Here is a 17,566-nt window from a genome sequence, read left to right as displayed (position 1 = left end):
CAGATGTGGATGTTTGTCTTCGAGCTGCATAGAAAAGTTTGAAGGTTTTCCTCCATTTTTCCCCCAAATGTGTAACAGTTTACATTCTGACTTTTGGTCGTCTTTAACCTGTCCCTGATCACCGACTCAAATGCGAAATATAATAGATGAGTTTTGAGGTGTTTTATTCCATAGTTCTGGAGAAATCACAATCTACATTTGGCTACCTGTTATATCAGTGGCACCATAGAAACGATCACGTTTTCAGCATTTTGATGTTGATTAAGTCCTGAATTATCACGAGCTGATGTTTTATTCTTTTAGTTTGGTTTTAAACATACCATCTGGGCTCTATATATGTTGTCTGACTTCCCTTCCTAATCTAATTTCTCTCAGTTACCTTGTTCCTGAATGCATGTAAATCATGGTGACAGGTTCTATTTCTGCTGGGGCCCACTCACACTTAATTATGCACTCATGGCATTCAGAGTGATGTTAAAATGGAACATGTGCAAACAAATGTGTTTGGTACATCTGATATAAATATGATTTTATTCCCTACACGTGTAATACATAGGAGAAGTCGGATGCTTCTCTTCTTAGCTTTTCTAATGGGAAATCAGTTATTTTCCTGCTTGTTTTATTCATGATCACATCTCTGTGCACTTTTGCAGAAAGTTGTAGGGACATTCTGTAAACTCCACGCACTCGTCTGGTGGAGAGGAAAATAAGGAAAATATATTAAACCAAACTCAGATGTTTGTTGGGGAAAATGATTGAAAATGATTGCTCCCAAGAACGAAAAAGAGCTCGTAATGGATGTCTGAAGTTATGCTTTTTCAACTTTTGCTGGCAGCAGAATCAGAGTTGAGAAGAGAGCTTTGACAGTGAACGTTCTGATTCTGCTCTTGCTTGTGAAATGAGAACCTTCAAACATATGCAATCTGTTTTATGTGGGACAAACACGGCACACCTGGGGAGCTGCTAATTAAATGCTAATTTTGGAACTTTAAGGTAAAGTCAGCGATTCTTATCTAGCACAATTTATGTCAAGCTCAATTAATATCTCCTTGCAAACAAATTTGCCCAAGAGCAATAAACTGACACATGCTAACAATCTAAATACCAACAGTCTTTCTTCAGAATATCAAATTCCACCTTTAAAGACCTCCTGTGGTGAAAATCAACTTTTAGTGAATACACTGATGGAAAATACGTCTGCATTGATTCATTTGGCAGACACTTTTGTCCAAAACAACTGAAAAATATGTACAAATAGACGATAAAAATGATCCTGAAAGAAGCTCATTTAACAGTCTTGAACAAAATTACCTTTGTAAAGATTGAATTTATTGCCAGAATGACATGTCAGACTGCGGCTATGTTTATACGAGGACCATCTTAACAGAAAACGCAAAAGTCGCATCTTGTCATTTCACGTTCAGACGAGCGGTTTTGAAGGAAATCTGCGTACATACGGTGACTCTAAAGTGTGTGGAATTCGATTGGATATGCATGCCAGGCAGCTGGGTGGCGCTGTGATAAAACTCCGCCATGTCTACGCGCATGCGTACTATTTCCCTTTTCGGATCTCCGCCGCGGTAAATGTCCATGAATGGAATCTGTACAGATTCTGTACGTTTGTTGGTACGACTCCTGTAGTGTACATAGAGCTGCCAGAGTTGCTTGAAGGTAGGAAGGATGGAAATAATCACATCTTTGTTTGCTTCCTTGTACCGGCCGGCAAACCAAAGCACCGGCGCATGTATGTGACGTAATCGCGTACGCAACGTGGTCAGATCTCGGCAAAGTTTTGCGTTTTGCTGTTTAGACGGAAACGTAATGACGGAGAGTTTTCTACTTTTCCACTCTGGAGGCCGGTTTCAAATTTTTGCGTTTTCAAGCCCCCAAAACACCATCCTCGTATAAACAATAGGGTGTTTTGTTGAAATATCTTGACGTTTTTTCCTGCAAGTGTCCTTATGTAAACGGCCCCTGAATTAGTTTTAGGTAGGTATAAGAATTAAGCATATTATCAATTACGCTAAATAGTGCAGTCTCCTACAGAGTCTTTTTAATGTCACAAGGGCTTCAGAACAACTGAACTTTACAAGTTACATGAGACTGTGTTTTTTGAAACCGCGTGTTGAAACATTTAAGACTCCCTGCGATAAAGCTCAAGTGTTTTGCTTTGGTAACAGACCTATGTGGTGTTTTTATTTGCTAGCATGAAGGAAGTACGCAATCAACACCATGGCTGAGAATTTACTGCATTGTACTAATTAAAGTCTCAAAAACACAGATTTAAACTTTTAGGGTTTCTTACGTAGCAAACCCAAGGAATCAATCCAGCCAACTTGGAGAGTTGAAGTTTCTGTATCATTGTTCTACTTCAGAAAGACTGAATTAATCCAGTATTACAACTTTTAATTGGGTAGCCAAGAATATTTTAACAGTGTCTGGTGTGGGTACGTCTAGAAGGAGAGGTACAAGGACTTCGTAGTTCTGCATACACCCCCTGTCAAAGGTTTTGAGACACTTTCCCATTCAAATAAATTAGAACCTGTCTCAAAACTTTTGACAGGGGGTGTATTTGTGGCAGAAGCAACACGACGGAGTTACATCTGCTCTGATTTTAAGATAAAATGGATGATGTTTATGGAAAAACAAACTCTAAATATCAAACTTTGAAACACAAAGTTTCAAGGTTTAATCAGTTGTTGGATAGGAACTTCAAATGCAGCTTTTACCTCAAATTCAGGTAGCGCATTTTACTTCTGTTGGAGACGGTCTTAAAGCACCAGTAGCCAAGATTTAGTGGCATCTAGCTGTAAGACTGCAACCAAATGAATACGTAACTTTTCCAAGCATGTAGGTGAACCATCATTGGCTCTCACTTTGACATAAAACCAAGAAAGGTTGCCTCTAGAACGGTATGTTTTGTCCATTCTGGGCTACTGTAGAGCTGCAAGGCTAATTCAACTAGTTGTCAACTATTAAATTAGTCAAGAAAATCTTCTTAAATTTGAATATTTTGTAGTTTCTTTACTCCTGTGTGATAGTAAGTTGAATATCTTTGTGTTTTAGACAGAATGCTCAATGAAACTGGACAGTGATGTTGCTTTCTTGGACTTTGGGAAACATTGACCGTCATTTTCTGACATTTTCTATACTAAACAACTAATTGATTCATCGGTAAAGTGACTAACAGCGAAAATAATCTTCCTAGTAGACGTATGTGAAATTAGGTAGGGCTCATACTAATCTAAAGGTTAAAAAAAAACCCAATGAAAACACGATTACGAACACTATATTCCATTTCTGCCAGTAGATATGTTTAAATCCTACTCTGATCCTCTATAATCCTGTCCATTTCCATCCAGATAGTGTAATATAGCTGCGATTTAAAGCTTTTGTCATATTATAGCCAAAGCATTCGCTGAACTTGTAAGTGGAACAATTTTAATTGAGTTTTTAAAGTCCACACGCTGAGTTGATGAATAGATACCGAAGCTCTGCAAACTCTCTGGCAGCACGAGGGGAAATAAAGGCCAGCGCTCACCATCAAGGACGACTGACAGACGCTGTAGAACTAAAAACAACAACTACAGAAAAGCAGAACAAAAAGCCTCGTTACCTTGGAAAAGAATCCTTTGTGCGCTCATACATGACAATTCATTATTAGTCTGCGATATGAATAGACTGTGATGGGGACGGTGCTGCAACCAGAAGCGATGACTCATCGGTAAGCATTATCTGCACTGCCAGCAGAGCAAGACACAGCGATCCATATTAAATTAGACATCCTGTTGTAGAGAGAACGCATCAAATATTAACATGAATCACTGGCCCTGTTTGAGTCAATCTGAACTGATGAGTCCCGTTCCTCAGCAGCTATTAGGAGTTTGTTCATGCATTCATTAAGTCTTCAGACTACAACGCAATCACAAGTTCCAGACAGAAATCACAGCGGTCGCACTGAGGGTTGTTGTACTGGGAAGAAAATGCTACTGACCGTTTTACAGAAGCGGCGCTGAAAACCCGAAGTGACAATAATGGGCAGAAAAAAATGGAAACTGCAGTCTGGACATGTCTCGTCGTTAATAAAAGCTACAAAGTACACTCTGAGAAGAACTTTGAGACAAAATAGTGATGTGATGGAGGTACAGTCACTGCTATCCAGATCTTCCATCACTTGTTACTTGCAAATTGTATATATTAGCCTTTATTTCAAGGAACAAATATTTCTGGGTGTGAAGATTGTCTGAAATCTAGTGACGTGAGGACAGTAATGGTGGGAAATTGGGAAAGTTATGGTCCAAATAGAAATAAATGTTCGCTTCCTTTACTTTAAAGTTCTTATCGTGGTGTGGACTATCCATACATGCATGGTTTTGTTTTCATCAGCACAGTCTGTGCTCAGTTTTTTTCATATTAGCCTTTATATCAAGGAAAAAAAAAACATTTCTCATAATGAAATTGTTGTTTTTACATTAATCTCAGCACGATTAGCAGGCAGTAGAGGTGTCTTTTCCTAATTATGTTGAGGAAATTGTCTGGTATCTAGTAGGGCTGGGCGATATGGCCAAAAAATAAAATCTCAATGATTTATTTATTTTTTTTAGTCTTCTTGGACGATTACGATTTTACTCGATTTTTGTTGTTTCTTTGCGGTCTGTTAGCTATGGCTAGTGCTAGCCATCCCGCACTCCTGTAGCTGCTAGCACTCTTCCCATTCTTTAGGATGCCTCAGCCAGAGGTGCTGAAAGAGGTTAGTTGTGCTGCTACTCTTTGTTTTCACAGTACTTTTGCAAACCTTGCACATGACTGTAGTTTGCTCTGTGTCAGTCTTGTCACAGCCGAACCACTTCCATATAATCGATGCAACATGAGGCCCTTTTCTCGCGACCAACTCTTCGTCTGCTGTTCTGTCCGCCATGACGGGGGGGTGAGTGTTTTGGCGGAAGGAGATGAGAGGCGGAAGCAAACGCCAGTGCACAAGTCGTAAAAGGCAGAAGAAGAATCTGTATTGGTATATATTTAAGCTCGCCTCGATTTCATGATTTTGCAAATTTTCAAATCGTCATGTTTTAAAAAGGCAAATTAATTCGATTTATCGCCCAGCCCTAGTATCTAGTGATATAATGTCCATAATGGTTTGAAATTGGGAAAAATATGGTCCAAATGGCAATAAATGTTCACTATCTTTACTTTTAAGCTCCAATCTTGGTCATTAATAGGGCCAGTTATATTTGTTTTATCATGCTTTTATTAGCACAGTCTCTGCTATCCAGTTTTTCCATCATTTGATATAATGCTTTCAGATTATTTACATTATCCTTTATATCAAGGGAAAAAAAACAACCCATTTGCACCCCTGCTGTTCCAGTAACCTCAAATCCTGCAGCAACGCTCAACTAGCAATTCTTTGGTCCTTTTAAAGCAGATAAATTTGCTGCCAGGGCTCCTTTTTAAAATTGTCTTTCTGCCTCAGTGACATCCTTTAGATCCCCTTTTTATCAACCTGCATAATATTGTTCCTCTTACTAAAGCACCCTTTCGCTATCCGCCACAATGGCTCTGATCTTAGAAACGAGAACGACAGTAAAATGGCTATAGTCGCCCTGCGAGACTCCCACACTCTCCTCCTCCTGATCTGTGAGCTCAGCGGGACGTCCACAGTTTGAAGTGTGCCCTCTGTGATCCGGGGGGACTTTTTTGATCAGGCTTGTGCAAATTACCCGTCCGCCTTGCCCGGCAGCCCTCGGCATCTCACGCACGTCCAGAGACCGGCTCTGACAAAGCAATCCCAGCAGCCGAGCAGAGGCCAGAGCGGAAAGATGTTCAGAAACGCCCCGGACCCGGCATCCAAACAGGCACAGCGGGGGGGTCTGTCAGGTCCATCTGCACAGGAAGAGAGCCCTTGTTGGGGATTTGGACGACTTACGAGGAGGGTTTGGAGCCCAGAGAGGAGGAGGAGGAGGAGGAGGATCACTCACACGAAGCTCCTCACTGTGCATAAAAGCCCTGCTACCGGGGGAAACTGTAGCGGGAGAAATCGTCTCCTCTTAGTTTCTGAATCCCTTCTTACAGCTCACTTATTTCTGCTGTGGTCCTTTAAAGGCCAGATTCACGCTTTCCACGACTTTGAAAGCGAACTAAAGAGGCGGTTCTGTTGGTGCTGTTGAATAAGTACACAGAGACACAAACAGGGATATGCACTGTAAATAATACTAATAATATGTAGAGTCATTAGAATTTACAAGTATGATAAATGCACAAAAAGGTGCATAAAACCAACACAAACGTAAGGAGGTAGAAAAATTCCATTCCTAACTGTTTTAACTTAATTTTTCTGAAATAATTTACTGATATTTTACAGCTTTCCCGTTGTTTTGTGAAATTACAGATAACTAACAAAATCACAAAAAAAAAGTTAATTTACATGTTAACCATAAAAAAGCTGGTCAAAACTCTCACACATTATATTTTCCCAAAGTAATTGGTTCTTTTACAATGTTTTGCCATTAATTATTTTACTGTTTTTACATTGAAAAAAAATACAGATAGTTGTTATCATTTGTAAGAAAAATTGTGGACCAAAAAAAATATAGTATTTTTAAGTTTTTATTTTACAATTTTTCTTTTTTTTTTTTTTGTGAAATTATAGCTGATATGTAATAGCGTCACATGTTGACTGGAAAACAAACTAATGCCGGTCAAAACTGAACATGACAGCCACAGCAAAATTCTGTACTTTTAGTAATTTGTTCTTTTACAATATGTGACCAGGAAATGTAACTGTCACTGTATTTAGATTAGTTTATGTGTAATTTTACAAATATTTGTTGTTTTTTTTTCACAGTTTTTGAACATTAAAATAATTCCACTCCAGATTTTCACCGTTCTTCTGCAGATTTAATTTTCCCTACGCACCGGCCGGTCACTCTTTATGTGTGCAGCACCATTTTAATGCGTTTATTCCTGAGGTGTGCGGAGGACAGCGGGCGGATATAGCACGGGATATCTGGAGAATTTAGAACTTCCAATTAAAAGCATGCACAAATCAAAGCTCCTCCAAACGTCCAGCAGCGCTTACATCAGTCACAGCAGTGCAAATGATAAACAATAAAACCCGCCACTAAAAAGGTGGAATATGTGAAAACAGAGTCTGGTTGTACTTAAAGGTACATATTTGACACTAAAAGCTTCTTCTCTTCTCTGTTATTGTATAGCGTGATGTCATGCACTTTCTGATAACAGTCGCAGCTTGTTGTAATACTTCTGCACACTGCAAAAACTCCAAATCTTACCAAATCTGTTTGTCTTATTTGTAGTCAAAATGTCTCATCCCACTCGATTTACGCTAAATTCACTTAACAAGAGACATTTCAGCAAGATGGGGGGTCTTGTTTTAAGACAACGCATCTTAACCCTTTAAGCTTCAGTCAATTCCAGCCGTTTTCAGTACAAAAAATCGCTAATATTCTATTTTTAAATAAAAAAAATTACGAAAAATACGGGGAATATTGGACGCGCATCGGGAGGTGCATTTCCTTGAAAATGACCGATTCGGGGATTTTATACCGACTTCAGGACATGTTTTGGACAAAATAGTTTACTGGCTTGTGTCATCTGATGTAAAAGGCTGGATTATGGCCGTTTTTTGTGGAATCTTTTTTGTGTGTAATAATAAACCCGGAAATGTGAGTCGCGCTGTGTGCGTTGAAGCCGTGTATAGAGAACGGATGGATGGATATTTGTTTTTGTCGGACAAATGTGTTTTTCTCACCCGCTGTGGTAATCACATCTGAAAGTGGTTTATACCGGCGAATTCATGAGAATCTAAGCTTTCCATCGGTGTATAGTGTTTGTATAATCGCGTTTGCACCCGTCGGACATTCTTGAAATTCCTATGCAAATTAGTAGGTGTACCGCCGGCGGTACACTGAAGCTTAAAGGGTTAAATGTCTCGTTAAGTCAAACAATCTTGAAATTATCTTGTTTTGAGTTGAATTTTATGAGAAAACTCAAAGTCAGATTGACCCATTTTAAAGTTTGTAAATGTGGGAAAAAAAAAATATTTTCACAGTGAAACTTCTGATGTCCACATTTTCAACATTTTGGGGAAATTTTTGAACATTTTTTATGGGGGGGGGGGAAGAAATGTTAAAAATGTTTCTTAAGAACATTCACAAAAAAATCAACCAAAATCCAATGAAATTTGCTGAATTTTGGTTGATTTTTTTTTTTTCTGAATGTTCTTAAATAAAATATTAGAAGTTTTACTCATATGTGTAATCACTTTTTTTTTTTTTGGAAGATTTTTACTAATTATTTGAAAATATTTACAAGAATTTTCTTTGCAAATTTAGGGGATTTTTTTCAAAAATAAAACTTTTAAGGGGCACTTGTAAGGAATTATTAGAATTTTCTTTCAGAAGGTTTTGCAAATATTCAGAAATTTGGGGATTTTTTGCTGATTTTTTTGGATTTTTTTCAGACAAGGAAGCAATATTTGTTGGTGCCCGTAAATGAAGACAACAGGAGGGTTAATACATCTCAAATTACGAGGTTACATGAAAGCAAAAATCTATTTCTGAGTGAAAAATTGCAAATTTTTTAGTATATCTATCTCATTTTAAGACATTTAAGCTTGGCAATCTTGGTAAAATGTAGCTTAAAATAAGTTTTCCCAGCTAATTTTGAGATCTCAAGATTTTAAACATAACGTCTTATTTCAAGAAATCTTACCAAGCGAATTTGGCAGATTTTTTCACTTATTTCAAGGTAGAAGTTCCTTGAAATAAGCTTTTTGTCCTTGTTTTGACAGGAGCTTTTTTTTCTCAGTGCATCATTTTCAGCTGCTTCTCTTCTCTCTTATCTTGCAGTGTGATGTACATGTTCGGCGGCTTCAACAGCCTGTTGCTCAGCGACGTCCTCATGTACACCTCGCCCAGCTGCTCGGCCTTCTCCAGCCCGGCGTCCTGCAGCCAGGCCTGGCCGGGCATCCACTGCGTCTGGAACAGCACCCAGGGGAGCTGCCTGCCTTGGGAAAGTAACGCCGCTGGGCCCGAGCTGCAGCAGCTGCTCGCCTCCTGCAACACCAGATCATGTAGGTGACGCCGCCCTCGCATTGAAATGCCGCGTCGCTCGTCTTATTCCGCCGCGTGAAACTAATCCGAGATGATTTCAGATCCTTGATGTCTTTCGCGAGTGTCTGCAGAACTCATCTGCATTCACGACGACGCCGTCCGATGAGACGCACGGGCTGCCAGAACCGGCTTGTTTGTCGCCGGCTGCCAACTCGGTTTCTTACATCAAACGGCAAAAACGGCAAAAAAAATGTGTCACCGGGGCATTTTGTGTTTCCCTCTTTGTGTGCGCACGGAGGTTTAGAAATGCAGAGAATGTGGCCTTCGTGCATCATCGACAAACTGTCCGGATGCTGTCATGTCTGCGTGTGTGATTATGCGTCAAAACGGGATCCGTCGATTACTTCGCTCTGAGAATGATCGTCATCAATTCTGATAAGAGTTCAAACCATTCATCAGGCGGCAATACCAAAAACCCACCAGCTCCATGAGAGGAATCTCTGCTTTGACTGGAAACTGAATCCATCCGTTTTCTCATCTGACGCTCAAACAAAACAAGACATTTACAGTATAATTTTGGGCTCTGTAATCGGCATTTTTACCGAGATTTTCTGGCATTTAAGCTAAACCTTCATCAGTCTGTCAATCAAACAAACAAGAAAGTAAGGAGGAGGTTAATTGATGATGAAAATAACTTTGATGGCCTGTTTACTCACAGCTCTGTTTACGTACACTGCTGTTCTAAAGTTTAAGGACACCCAGCGTTAAATGAAATCATGTCTCTAAACACAAGATTAGATTAAATTCAACTTTATTGTCATTGCAGTATAAGACAACGAAATGCAGTAAAACATCCAACCAGAAGTACAAAAACAGCAGTGAGGAGCATCATTTACAGTATGATATGCACAATATCAACAGAATTATCAGCATGGACACACTAATATATGATAATATGGATATATGCCTACAACATATGATAGACTATCTAAATCTGCAGGCAGAGAAGAATCCGTAGTCCCAATATTATACCAAATTATGGACCCCAAACAAAGCTGAATGGCCTTAAAAGGCTCCAACTAAATGTCCAGAAAGCCCTCATTCATTGTGCTGATCTCACCTTGTGTTTTTGATCTTGGGTTTTAGTGTCATTTTCTACTATATTCTTACACAAACTAAATGACGACCAAATAATCTAAAAATACATGAGCTCATAATGTAATAACAGTTAGATGGAGCCCTTTTTTGTTTTGTGAATGTGTGTTTTTGAGTGTGCTGGGTAACGTGCCCTCTACAAACACTTCCCCACATTTAGAACAGTTTATTATCGTCTCCTCACAATGGCTGTCCCACTTCTGAGCCGACCTCGGTGCCGTCCAGGACAGGAGGAGGCAGTCATGAGGGACGGTTCAGCCGGGTCTCCTCGCTCCACGCCGAGGATTTTCTTCAGTTTGAAAAACAAATAAAGAAATAAATAAATGAGCGCAAAATAAAAAACAAACAAACCCTCCTGAACACGGCGGTCTCATTTTCCGGTGTCGGCGGCTACAGAAGTGCCGACAGATGGAAGCCGCGCCCCAGAATATCTTTCAGGCTCGTTTAATACCAGGGAGGCCCTTTGCTTTGCTTTGCTTTGCTGTTGTCTGGCAGTCACCCTGTCCTAGTTACCCCAGAAGAAACGTCACGTCCAGGAAGGTTTCACTGAGCTGTGGTTCACCGCAGAATCCGAACGACCAGAGTTACGACTGCCGTGTAAAATTAAAGAAGTAAACAAATGATCTTGGGCTCATTTTAGACGTTTTGTTTAGATTCTTAAAGAGAAAATGGCCATAGTTGAAATTTAAGGTCAACTTTGAGTACCTGCACTGATAAAAACAACAATACTTTTGGAAAAAAAGATATATTTTGGATTACTAATAATTTATTTTAAAGAAAATAGCTTAAAATATTCAATAAGATCACCAGTAAGGCTTATGATTCTATATTTGAAGATTTGAAAATAGTTTTTGTGGAAATATAATTTAACCTCCGCACTCTTGTGATGATTTGTTGGGTTTGTTTTCACTCCGGTCACATTTTTCTTCACTGTGGGCTCATTATGAATTTCTGCAGCTCTGTAGAAACACAACAACCATGACTGGGAGTAGAGAGAACTCAGAAATTTGTTTTGCATAATATATTAATGTTATAACGCCACAAATTATAAAAAGAAAAAAAAAAAACACGAGGTTGAGTTTCCAAAAACTGGGATCAGTATTTTTTTTCTAATTGCTTTTACATACTATAGATTTTTCACTACTTTGCGTTTACACTGACTGCAGTTCAGCCGAATACTGAGTTTTAGTCACGTGATTGTCGGTCTCAGTGGAGTCAGTTGTTATTTCTCAGTTGTGCTAAAGAGCAGAGAATTTATTTTTTTAACGATTTTTTGAGGATTTTTAAAATGTAGACTTGTAGAAGGCGTGTAGAAGAAAGCGATTTTAATTACCTGTCCTGCTTTTAAGCTTAAATTTGATGAATTTTCCAGATAAAATCAAAAATACAAAGAAGAGAAGGTTTAATGACTCTGGTTATTATTTATTTTGCAGTTGGAAAAAAAAGAATTAACACACGTGGCGTTTTTCAAAGTATGCACAGGTGTTACCATTACTAGCATACGTCTGTTTCTACATAACACAGATATTTAAGTAATTTAAATACTCGATTTGTCTACACTGCCTGCAGTTCAGCTGAATTACATGAAGAATTTTTGTCTCCTAACTGTTGATCACAGCTGCATCACTGATGGCTTCGTGGTTGTGTCAAGAAGCGCAGAATTTTTTGTGGTTACTGCAAATGCTTTTTCTTTATGCTTAGTTTTTGAATAGATATGTAGAATAAAGTGATTTTGATGACGCTAAGCGGGGCCGCATCGGAAAGTTAAAAATCTGATCGTTCTTTCTTTTTTTTAACAGCTTCTGGCTTTGCTAAATGCCTTTTAAGCTTATTAGCGGGTTTTGGCGGTCAGTGGTTTAACAGCAACGTCAAGGAAAACAGATTAAAGTGGAGATTGAAATCATCCGTCAGTGTGTGTGGAAACTGTACACCCCAGAAAAAGCTGCTTTAGTCTGTGATGTTATTTTTGAAAGCATAATTCTGAAGCTTGTTATTACAGATGCTGATAATGACAGATGTGAGCAGTATACCGACTGCTACAGCTGCACCGCTAACACCAACGGCTGCCAGTGGTGTTCGGCCCAGTGTGTGTCTCTGGGAAGCAACTGCACCTCGGCTTCGGTAAGAAAACTCACGCTGATAGCTTCATCTCAGCTGGCAGGTTAAAAGACGTCACATCTGGCTGCATGTTCACATATATTCCCCCAAAAAGGTGCTTTTTAATTCAGTAAAATTCCTTCTACTATGAGAGGATGTAGAAAGCGGATTCTGTCGGCTTTTACCATCCATATGTAGCAGTTTTTCTTGGGGAAAATGGTTGTTAATGGTTGGCTTTGGACATTAAACATATGAAATGATGTCTTGGTAGAAGAACAGTGGCTACAAAACTTTCAAATATGATGTTAACGTGTATTTATCTTCACTTTGACAATAAGTACCATCAAATAACGGTTCGTCATTCGGGCTGAAATGTAATTTTAGGACTCTTTGTAACGCATAAATACAGTGTCCTTAAATCTCGAACAGTCGTGGGGCTTTTTGAAGCACAGAATAATAAACACAATCAGTCCCTGCAGCCCCACAAACTTTGGCTTGAATAGGACACACAAATGTTGTCGTATTGAGCCTTTCTTTTCATTCCGTACGAGACTCACTTCACCTTATAAACAGAAACACGTCAGATTTGACTAATGATCAAATCCAGGCCTGATGAAGCACGTTCCTGTTCGCTGTTCTAACTTTGATTTTCCAATCTGTGATTAAATCAGTCCTCATTTCGATGCCGTCAGACAAACGGTTCACGTGTCTTCTCCGGCGTTCTTGTCCGCACTCGTCTGTGAAGTATTTGATAAATACGGGTCCCTGTATTTCTATTCAAATTGATGTGTTCCAAAAAATCGAAAAAAGCCTTTCTTTTTGTCCAAAACTTCCATCTTTTTCAATGAAATTCTGATGAATCTGGAACAAACTGTGTGCTCCTCATAAATTCTGCCGCCTTCTGTTCATAATGACACAAGATTTCATTTTGTTCCATCTGAACGGTTGTCATTTATGGAGCGTGAAATGTAATGATTTGTCTCTCGGAGTCCAAAAGAGTTTTTTTTTGTTTTCCGCTTTCTTTTCTCAGGGGGCCATAGCTGAGTATGAAGTTTGTCCCAAGGACAACCCCTCGTATGTGTGCAGCAAGAAAACCAGCTGCAAGAGCTGCGCCGTCGACCAGAACTGTCAGTGGGAACCTCGCAACCAAGAGTGCATCTCGCTGCCAGGTAACTGTGGATAAATGGAAATAAAAGCTTTATTTTAGAAGTTAGCACCACGACTATAAAGTTAATGTATGTTTACGGACTTGGACATGCATGAACTCTAAGCATTTTCTGTACGTTTTTGCTCACTGTGGCCTCATTTTTCACTGCAATGTAAAGTCCAGCGCCGCTCTAGAAACGGCACAACCACGACTAGAAATAGAGAAAAGTCAGAAATGTGTTTTGTGCAGTGTAGTAAAGTGATAATGCCATTAATCATTTTAAAAAACAGTGAAATGTTTTTTTCTCTTGCCACATTTTTTACTCACTGTTGGCACTGAAATATAAAGTCCTGCACCTCTATGGAAACAGAATAACCACGGCTAGAAGTAGAGAAAAGTCAAAGCTGTCTTTTGTATAGTGTAGTAAAGTTATAATGTCATAAAAACATAAAGACTAATTTGATGTTTTTAGAGTCTATATTTTACAAAAATTTAATAAAACCTGAACGTAACATGCAAAACGTTTTGCAACAATTGTGACTGAACATGCTGTAGATTTTTTCACTATACTATTTTTACTCAACCAAGGAACGCAGCGGAGTTTTGTGACAATCGATGTGCGTCTGTTCATCTGTCTGTGTGTAACATTACTCAAGAACAGACTAACGGATTTGGATGAAATTTTCAGGGAAGGTCAGGAATGACACAAGGACCAAGTGACATGCATAAACACACACCTGTGCTCAGTGGAAGGTCATTTTTTTTATTCAAGATTTCATCCGTCGGACCTGATCATAGACTGTATATAAAGATGGATGTAGCATCTGGCTCCAGAATTGAAGCCCAAAGTGTCAAAAACTTGCAATATCACGCCGTCCGCTACAGTTGGCTCCAAAAAGCTTTTTCTCCATAGACCCCAATTCATTTTTGGAAAAAGTAAAATTTGATTTTCGATTTTCTACAGCTCAGGATTTTTTTCCCGTTAGTTTTCATGGTCAAAATGAGATCAGGTGGCCGATCTTAAAATAAATCAATACTGAATTTTAAATAAATCCTTAAAGTTGGTGTAGCCAGGGGGCGTGGCTATACTTGATTGACAGTCCCATTGACTGGTCCTGCCCCTAGTTGCTCTCCGGTCCAGTCTGTTTGATGACACTTTTTACGTCACTGGCTCCAAAAAATCCAAAATGGCGACCAGGAAGTAGCAAAATCCGGGCTTCATTTTCTCGGCGTTAAAACCAACGGGTGACGTCCCGGTTAGTTTACGCCTGGACATGATGCAACGACTGAGCAGCCTTGTTGGAGTACTGCGCTCTCTGAGCGCTTTTCTTGTTCCTGTTCACTATAGCCTTTATTTAGGAGTTCCTAAACATTGAAAATTCCATCCATATTTGATGAGATTTTAAGGTTAAATTTGGTTATTTTTCCTGACTTATGAGGATTTTTAAAGAAATATCGGAAAGTTGACGATATACACGAGGCCATTTTGGGTTAAAAAAAAACATTTCTCAAACCTGCTGAAGCTTTTTGGGTTTAAACCTTAATATTTCAGTTGATTTATTTATAAAAAAAGAAAAACAACAAAACTGAGTCTGACAAGCATTTATTTAGAATTGTGCATTATTGTTTAATTTTGCTGTGCACCGTACACACATCACGCTAATATAATGATAATGCAAGGCAGTAAAACTGTCCTACAAAGAGCCCAGGGCTATTAGGGATCGAAATGAAATAAAAATAGTGAGCATAGAGGCTTTTGTTGAAAGCAAAAATCCAGTATTTAAATGCAGATAACAACCTTTGATGCTACAATTATAATGCACCTTCAGCGGGGTGATTCAAAAGCTCAGAAGGCTGTGAGGTAAATCTATGATCATTAGGCTGAATTATGTTTACATTTATTTAATTATTTCGGTTTTTCCTCTTATTTCTTGTAAAATATTTTGGGGAAAAGCTGTCAAAACACTCATCTGTTTCATAAAATCACACCTAAAAGTTTGATCTCCTCTGCTTCTCTGGCGATGTTTGGATAACGAAGGTCGGATAAGGAGACAGACAGATCCCAGTTTGCCAGCCTGCATTGCATATATCATACCAACATCTGTTCTTCCTGTTGCAGAGAACGTCTGCGGTGAAAGCTGGCATCTGGTGGGCAACTCCTGCCTGAAGTTCATCACGGCCAAAGACTCGTACGACAACGCCAAGCTGGCCTGCAGGAGCCACAACGCCGTCCTGGCATCGCTGACCACGCAGAAGAAGGTGGACTTTGTGCTGAAGGAGCTGCAGATCATGAGTGTGGTGGTAAGAAAGAGGAGGAGGAAGAGGAGGGGATTGAACCAGGATTTTAATTATTGGATTAGAGAAATTTTAATATTCTCCTTGGGGAAATTGGGTCATCAGACTAGAAGCGAATGAGATAGCGACGCACAGAGAGGGGCGAAGATAAAACAGATAATTACCGCAGAAAGATCACATCAGGCGGGGACTGGAGAATATTAGATTAGTTAAGTAAGTAATGATGTAGAAAGGGCTGCTTCTTTGAAAGATGTTGAAACAGTCGTGCCAAAAAAACGAGACACGGGATCAAAAAAGTGTCCTCAAAGATTTCTCACGTTGTCTCTGATTCATGAACTTGCAGCTCTCCACCTTTTCAAACTTTTTACCCTTGGTCTTCGCTTTGAGATCTTCACTTTTTGTAACCTGGATGAGCTTCTTTTTATCCCTCTCTCTGTGATTTTTGGACCGTTTAACGTGAAACAAATCTTCCATTAACAGATTTTTTTCCTCAGAGCTCAGACACCTCTTAGCTGCTCCATTAGAGCAAACGCACAGAAATCTATCCCAAGCATCGACTAACCGTTCAGAGAGGCTGTTTAGATCATCAGATGTGGACAGGATGGACAGATGTAGAGTGCTGGCTGTCTTCTATGTCTCCTACACATAGAAATAACACATATAAATAACAATGTGTGTCATCAAATCTGACGTGAGCAAAAAATCCACCGAGTCTGATTACCCAGTTTCAACTATAAGTCAGTTGTGGCTGAAATCTGAGGCTGGTAAAGGTTTATTGTGTAGAAAAAATGTATCATATCAAATATAAACAAAGGTTACAATTTAGAATTTTAATTGTCTCTTCAGCTGATTTGTCTGTTTTACCCAGAAGTCCTTGTAAAAATTATAAAATTCAAGAATGCAGTCGATCAATTAGTTTGTCAGAATCATTTCAATACATTTTTCATGCAAAACTGCCAAAAAATTCTACGGCTTCATCTTCGCCTCTGTGAAGTTTAACACCTTTTGTCATTTACTATAAAGTTTTTGACTTTTCCACAGACAAAAAAAGGCATTTAAATACCTTAATTTCCTCACTGAAATATTTTTTCTGGATTTTCTTACATTTTATGCATTCAGTAATTAATCCCATGAAGGCTAAAAGTTGCAAATATGTGTGAAAGGCATGCTAACTTTCAAAAAAGTCAAAATTACACTGTTGCAGCTCGAAGCTGCAAAAACAAATCAAATATTTGGATACATTTGGACAAAAATGTAAGTGGTAAAATATGTACAATATGTCGAGCAACTTGAAAGAAATCTTGGTGATTCCATGTTTTTCCAATTTTTGTAAAACAAACTTTTCTTTTTTGGGGGATTTATTGCACAACTATACCGCTGCAGAAAGCATTTTTTTTTTACTTCCATAGAGGAGCAGGACTTTATATTACTTAAAAATGAACCTTGTGAGCCAAAATGTGAAAGGAGCACAAAGCATTGCCAGGGGTTCAGAAGGTTAATTAGGAAAATAAGCAGCAGATAAGTGGATAATGAATGTATTGTTCTGTTCCCACTAAATGTGCAGAAAAATCCAGACAAAAAAGGCATATCAAAGCCCCACATTAACATCCTGATCGTCGCTACATCTGTCCAGATACGTATGTTTTTTTACAGAGATCACCTACGCACAAAAAGTATAAAACAATGGCTACAAAAGGCCCTAAAGCCATCACACGAAAAATCTAATACTGAAGCTGAGTAAGACAAAAGCCCCCCCCCCCCCCCCCCCCCACACACACACACACACACACACACACAC

The 17,566-nt window shown here is 39.0% G+C and overlaps 1 protein-coding gene across 2 annotated transcripts in view; it reads left to right on the top strand.

Moving 5' to 3' along the window:
• The window catches only part of atrn (attractin), a 205,123-nt gene that overhangs the window by 56,511 nt on the left and 131,046 nt on the right, over window positions 1–17,566 (top strand). For both annotated transcript variants that reach the window (XM_051951584.1, XM_022191616.2), the window contains exons 12-15: window positions 8,871–9,094; window positions 12,229–12,350; window positions 13,357–13,495; window positions 15,593–15,774. In XM_051951584.1, coding sequence (XP_051807544.1) covers window positions 8,871–9,094; window positions 12,229–12,350; window positions 13,357–13,495; window positions 15,593–15,774 — 667 coding nt within the window. The remainder of the gene's footprint in view (window positions 1–8,870; window positions 9,095–12,228; window positions 12,351–13,356; window positions 13,496–15,592; window positions 15,775–17,566) is intronic.

The sequence above is a fragment of the Acanthochromis polyacanthus genome, chromosome 1 (assembly GCF_021347895.1).
Source record: "Acanthochromis polyacanthus isolate Apoly-LR-REF ecotype Palm Island chromosome 1, KAUST_Apoly_ChrSc, whole genome shotgun sequence".
NCBI lineage: Eukaryota > Metazoa > Chordata > Actinopteri > Pomacentridae > Acanthochromis > Acanthochromis polyacanthus.
Note: the sequence above shows the minus strand (reverse complement) of the source record. Positions and strands in the feature narration are given on the sequence as shown.